General features: G+C 40.1%; 1 protein-coding gene and 1 long non-coding RNA gene across 2 annotated transcripts in view; one reads left to right on the top strand and one right to left on the bottom strand.

Moving 5' to 3' along the window:
- Nucleotides 1-6: 6 nt before the first annotated feature.
- LOC113472083 lies at nt 7-2,282 on the top strand. The gene is made up of 2 exons (XR_003394548.1): nt 7-781; nt 1,633-2,282. It is a non-coding gene; the product is annotated as an uncharacterized LOC113472083 (long non-coding RNA).
- A 481-nt stretch (nt 2,283-2,763) lies between these two features.
- Nucleotides 2,764-7,053, bottom strand: part of LOC103520613 (armadillo-like helical domain-containing protein 3) — a 7,603-nt gene continuing 3,313 nt past the window's right edge. The window contains exons 3-6 of the mRNA XM_017448566.2: nt 5,515-5,675; nt 3,845-4,126; nt 3,073-3,192; nt 2,764-2,787 (exon numbers count right to left, since the gene is read on the bottom strand). Of these exons, the coding sequence (XP_017304055.1) occupies nt 2,764-2,787; nt 3,073-3,192; nt 3,845-4,126; nt 5,515-5,675 (587 nt within the window). The remainder of the gene's footprint in view (nt 2,788-3,072; nt 3,193-3,844; nt 4,127-5,514; nt 5,676-7,053) is intronic.

The raw sequence follows: 7,053 nt of genomic DNA, 5'->3' as shown, positions 1-7,053 counted from the left end.
TTTTTAGCTAAAGTTCACAACAAAAAATACTCCATCTCTCCTTTAGAACAGAACGAAAAAAAAGTGCATTTCTGACTGGACTTTGGTGATGGGGGTTTTACCCCTCCATTTGACGACAAGCTACCCACCTACTCATATTACTCTCACCTCATTTGTAATGGGTAGTTGGAATCTCGATTACACAGTAATTAACTACCCATTACACCAAATGTAATCGGAATTGCGACTTCAATTACTTTCATAGGAATTAGTAGTATCAAATACAATTACTTCGTGAAATGTAATGGGTAATCGCCACTACATTTAGTAGGCAGTAATTTGTAATTGCCCAAACTGATTAAGGAGCGCGGTAGCGCTCCGCCCCGCAACTACATGAGCTAGTAATTAGAATTAGGAATTAATTACATCAAGTAATCATTACTTCACAACTCTGCTGCAAGGATCACATATCGGGCCACAAAATCTCGATAGGAACGACACCCCCCAAAGATAAACTCCTTACAGAAATAGCGTACAGTTTCTACATTGACGACGGGCTGTTGGCGTGTTATCACGCGGTTTGGATAGTTTGGAACGATCGCCAATGGCCAGCTTTAATTAGCATTAATGGGACCAGAACCAACAAACAGGGCAATGGACCAAAAGACTGATACCCAACATCAAACCTTGGGTCCTCCGACAACACGGACACTAACATATAGAACAGCACAGGCACTGACAGTACACGGTAGCTTTGTATTGGTACGTTCCTAAAATGGATTAGAAAGAAACCTGACGACAGGTGCAAATATTGCACCTGTCGTCGATACAGAATACTGTTGATACAAAATACTGTATTAATGTAGAAAAGATGGGGAAAACTGAGTTTTGTTTAAAATTTTAGAAGAAATAAATTGTACACAAGATGATAGGTATTAGGTACCTAATTAAAATTTAAAACATTATTATTGTAACCCAATGTTGAACCTTTGGTTGGGACGTAACCTTCTACTACTACTCGGATAAGGTCTTAACAGGTTAACGACGTATCTGTACCCTATTTTTTTTTCTTCTTTTTTCAAGGAAGACATTGCTGACAAAATATGATCGAAAAGCACATACCCCTTTTTTAAAAAAAAAAAAAAAAAAAAAAAAAAAAAAAACAAAAACAAAGATGCTAAAAATGCCAACAAAGCCAATAATTTGAATGTGTAGTGTATTGAATCAACAACACTGTTGATGATATCTCGTACTGACTGAAGAAAAGTCTGCCAAATTCCCGGTAAATTACAGGGAGGTGGCTGCAAGGATCACATATCGGGCCACAAAATCTCGACAGGAACGACACCCCCCAAAGATAAACTCCTTACAGAAATAGCGAACAGTTTCTACATTGACGACGGGCCGTTGGCGTGTTATCACGCGGTTTGGATAGTTTGGAACGATCGCCAATGGCCAGCTTTAATTAGCATTAATGGGACCAGAACCAACAAACAGGGCAATGGACCAAAAGACTGATACCCAACATCAAACCTTGGGTCTTCCGACAACACGGACACTAACATATATGTAGAACAGCACAGGCACTGACAGTACACGGTAGCTTTGGATTGGTACGTTCCTGAAATGGATTAGAAAGAAACCTGACGACAGGTGCAAATATTGCAATCAGACCGACAGTCCAGAACACATGCTGGTCTCATTAATTTGTGGCTTGATTTCTGTTATAAAATCAAAGATTACAATAATACAATATTACAAACAAGAGTGCAGCACAATAATGTTACAATGGCATCATCAAAAAGAGCAAAACTGATAATGAACCTTGTAAAAAGGTCTCAACCAAGTAAGTGGCATCTTTTTATATTTTTATATATTTTATATTATTAGGTTTATGAAAAATAATTATCGATTCTGAAGACATTCAGAATTATCGTCCTATCTGTCTCCTCTCCCATCTCTGCAAGCTGATGACGAGGATTATTCTCAACAGAATACAAAGGACACTCGAAGACAACAGTTGCAGAGATCGAATACCGCGAATACCGCGAACAACCGCAGATACCGCGAGCAAACGCGAATACCACGAGCAAACCGCGAATAGGTGACTTATCACAGAAGAATCGATGAGGACCTTCCACTTATGAAAATGAATTAGTAAATTAAGTCCAAACTTCAAACCTATGGTCAAAATGTAAGATGCCCGTTCTGAGGCTTGGGTATAGGATCAAACAGCCCTAAAATTCGGGTTACGCTTATACGAATCTATCCATAGTATAATATAGGGCTGAACTCCGTACACAGTGCTCACTGCAGCATTGTAGGATTTTCCCAATATCTCAATAATCCTAAAATCCAATGTTTACCTAACATGCTGGCACCGGTCGCTATACGTATTTATATGTCATAACTACTCATTTTTCTCATGAGGCTGAGTGGGCCATTGTTCATACAACATTTGGACTGGCACCGGTCGCTATGCGCATTTACATGTCATAGCTACTCATTTTCCTCACGAGGCTGAGTGGGCCCCACGCAATAGCCAGTCACGGAATCAATCCTTTGCAGATACAAATTTCTTGACCCCGCCGGGAATCGAACCCGGGTCTCCCGCGTGCAAGGCGAGTGCAGTGACCACTACGCCAACTTGACCCCGCCGGGAATCGAACCCGGGTCTCCCGCGTGCAAGGCGAGCGCAGTGACCACTACGCCATGGGAGCTAACCGGTGAGGTTAATATGATAAAAGCCTATAGCTACAACAAAAAATTGCCCGATATGCTGATTCAATTGACGTTCGCTTCATTTCTCTAAGGGAGAAAATATCATTTTTGACAGAAATGTCTATTTCTCATTTCTCCCCTGTAATATTAGCCAGCCTAGTTAGCTTAGTTGGTAGTGCGTCTGCCTTGTAGGCGCTATGCCGCGGGTTCGATTCCCGCCCGGGGCGGATTTTATCCTGATGGGAGGGGGAGACATAATAGTCCAGAAATTGAACTCAGCCTACGAGGGTTTTCCGTATAAGTATAAAAGCATTGCAAACCAAGTGAAAAAGTAGTAACTTTTGTGTAACAAAAGAGTTGGCGGCATTTTACCGCCATGTATGTGAAGAAGGATATGTGCTTCGGATTTTCCGAGTATCTTTCAAATTGGTCCAAATTGTCTTGCAGCTTCAACGTCAGACTGTCGTAGTTAGCGCGGACTATTTCTAATATCTGAAACAAAATATAAATGAGGAGGTCTTTAGAAGAAGGGCCCATTTTCTGTAATTAAAAAAAAAAAAATAAATAAATAAAAAAATCAAAAAATCAACTAATACCTAAAGACAATTTGCACATCATAATTAGGGCCCAAACGGTCCTACTAGGCCCTCAGAGGGGCTCTTGTTCTGAGTTAATTCTACAGCTCACTGAACCACTATTTCGTAGAGATAAAACATTTGCTACATTGGACATTATGGGTGATTCTTGTTCCTGATATTTTGAATCTTTCTTGTGACTTTATGGGTCTTTTCTTGGTTGTAAATTTATGGGGTTCCTTGGTTACTTTATGTAATGAATTATGTGTCCTTTTTAAGTCTTTCTGTCTTATGATTTACTTACTTGGTCTTCTGAAGGGGTGGACAGCGCCTGTTTGGCGGAGGGGCTCTTGTTCTGAGTTAATTCTACAGCTCACTGAACCACTATTTCGTAGAGATAAAACATTTGCTACATTGGACATTATGGGTAATTCTTGTTCCTGATATTTTGAATCTTTCTTGTGACTTTATGGGTCTTTTCTTGGTTGTAAATTTATGGGGTTTCTTGGTTACTTTACGTAATGAATTATGTGTCCTTTTTAAGTCTTTCTGTCTTAGGATTTACTTACTTGGTCTTCTGAAGGGGTGGACAGCGCCTGTTTGGCAAGCCAGGCGTCGATTTTAGGCGCCAAATGATTGATGATGGCGCGTACATTGATCAGACTATTGGTCAACAGCAGGGCCGAATGTTTGAAGCTGGAGTCTATCGTGGAATGTTTGAAGGCCATCGAGTACAGGGTGTCGAAAATGACGTGCACCCGAATAATCTCGTAGTAGAGTTCATCGTAACAGGAGGGAGACGGGAGGAACGTGTCCCCGTATGTGATGAACAGATTGAAGATGTTGATGACCTGTGTTGAGTGAACGAGATGATATTAGTTTTTGATAGTGTCACTAGAGCTACCCAGTAACTTCTCGGCAAACAAGCCCAATCCGAGGTTTAGGTGTAGGAGCAAACGGCCCCAAAAGACGAAAGCTTAACCTCTTCTTGCACGATATTTTTTTTAGACAAAAATATTTTTCTTGATTTATTATACATTTTTGGAATCAGCTTGACGAGAGCTTTCCAAAAATACCTATTTCGACCCCCTCGGATGACATTTTTTTTCCTGGCATCATGTGATGCCTCGGTGCAAGAAGAGGTTATACGAATCCACCCAGTAACTTGCAAAAATAAACAAAAGGTCGACCGAAATGGTTATGCCAGCGGCAGTTACACGTTGAATGTACAGTTTCCGATGGATCATTGAATTAAGCAACGTTCCGCGTGGTGGGTATCCGGATGGAAGACTATCTGGGCAATGCCGTGATTCAGGCTTTTCCCTGCCCCACTCGGGCTGGGTGAGGTTAATATGTAAAATGTAATGTAAATGCAGTTTCTTTGTGTTATTATGTCACAACTTTGGTGCTCACTGCAGCATTGTAGGATTTTCCCAATATCTCAATAATCCTAAAATCCAATGTTTACCTACCATGCTGGCACCGGTCGCTATGCGCATTTATATGCCATAGCTACTCATTTTCCTCAGTTTCGTGTCGCATCCTTGTCACATTTGACATTTACATACCAAATTTCAAGTCTCTAGCTCTTACCGTTCTCGAGATATTTTGTTTACAGACAGACAGACAGACAGACAGACAGACAGACAGACAGACAGACAGACAGACAGACAGACAGACAGACAGACAGACAGACAGACAGACAGACAGACAGACAGACAGACAGACAGACAGACAGACAGACAGACAGACAGACAGACAGACAGACAGACAGACAGACAGACAGACAGACAGACAGACAGACAGACAGACAGACAGACAGACAGACAGACAGACAGACAGACAGACAGACAGACAGACAGACAGACAGACAGACAGACAGACAGACAGACACACAGACACACACACGGACCAATGGCTGAAACTTTGGATTTAGGCTCTAGGGACCTCAAAACGTGTTTTGACACTGAAATCTGACCATCGAAAATTTGACCCGATTACATTCCTTTCCTTCCTATAGGATAAGGAAAGTAAAAATTGCCCAATATGCTGATTTAATTGACGTTCGCTTCATTTCTCTAAGGGAGAAAATATCATTTTTGACAGAAATGTCTATTTCTCAATTCTCCCCTGTAATATTAGCCAGCCTAGTTAGCTTAGTTGGTAGTGCGTCTGCCTTGTAGGCGCTATACAGTTCCCTGTGGAAAACCCCTTAAAAAAAAAAAAAAAAAAAAATCACCTGTAATCCCAGATGAAAGATGTTCATTTTCTTGGCCAGATGTGCCTCATTGGTGTGCAGAAATTTCAGCAGGGTGATCAGAGAACTCCATAGTGTCTTCCAGTTATAATCTGAACGCACCCTGTAGCTCTTCTGATAGCACAGGATCCTATGAATGATACCCACGTAGTCTGCGATTTACTGAGAAAGTAAGGATCATATCCACTAGCTCCAGGACGTCTCCGTCGAAGTATTATGGGTGCTCCTGATCCTCCCAGAGTAGACCACAGAAGACACATGATCATTACTGGCCAAGCTTTCAGCAGCCATTCGAGAAGTCATAAATATTTCATGCACTCACAAGGAATTAGCAAACACAAATCAAAATTTCAGAGCAAACACAACTTTTGGTACACAGTTCGAGACAAAAAAAAAAAAGAGAAAAATACGTACAGACAAAACACTTAATATGTCCTTTGATAATACAGAAGTAAAAATTCTCCATTTATGGGAAACACAGAAGTTGAACAACCTCCATTTATGGGAACACTATTGAACAAGCTAGACGCAGATGTGTTGTGTGCCGAAACAAGACAATATAGGCTTGCTGAAGATGAGAAGTAGCACTACATGACAAATGCGTTGGAGCGTTCCAAGCACTAAAGCCCAAGTGTTAACGTATTTTTAAGGAAAATAATAACAGAGCTTAGAGCTTGTTAGCACATTCCCCAATGTTCGTGAGATTAATATATTCTCAGATGGCTGTGCCGGCCAATTCAAAAAAAGATTCAATTTTCGCAACATGATAGCTTTAAAAGAAGACTTCAAATTGGAAAAACTCAATTGGACATTCTTTGCTACATCGCACGGTAAAGGTGCAGTGGATGGTATTGGTTTTGCAGTTAAAAGATTCACCTGGAATCAGGTCCGATCTAAAAAACTAATCATAAGGAATGCTTCTGATTTTGTTCAACTCTGCAAGGAGGCACACGATCTGGGGAAACTGAAGCCCAAAGTTTTATTGTGTACTGAGGATGAAATAAATGTAACCAAAGAATTTATGACCAAACTTTGGGAAAGCTGCCGCGCAATAAAAGGAACACAAAAAATTCCCGAAGGGACGGACCCAGCTTGTTAAAATTGTTTACAAGCTGTAAACTTTACACAATTTACCCCAGTGACTTTTATCATTTTTTTTCTCTTAATTTATTATTATTATCGTGATTTTATGTTTGTTCATTTATATTTATAACATCAATTTTCATACTTCAGTTCCAATTCCAATATCTATTTATCTATACATTTATAATTATTCAAAATGATTTATTACAACATCAACGATAAAAACATTGATGAGATTAGAAATGCTAGTGCTGAAAGATTGTTAATCCTTCTCCGAAAATGCTCAATCAAATTTCAAAGGGCCAATAACCATCTTTGGTTTTGACGGAATGCACCGAAAATAAAGTGGTGCCAAACTTTGTTAAAATACATATCAAAAACAAATCACCATCAGCAGTGAAAGCACTAGCTTATGCCGAAAAGAAATGGGTGGATGAG

Source organism: Diaphorina citri, unplaced genomic scaffold (genome assembly GCF_000475195.1).
Source record: "Diaphorina citri unplaced genomic scaffold, Diaci psyllid genome assembly version 1.1 scaffold3837, whole genome shotgun sequence".
NCBI lineage: Eukaryota > Metazoa > Arthropoda > Insecta > Hemiptera > Psyllidae > Diaphorina > Diaphorina citri.
This window is presented reverse-complemented; position numbering and strand designations above follow the sequence as displayed.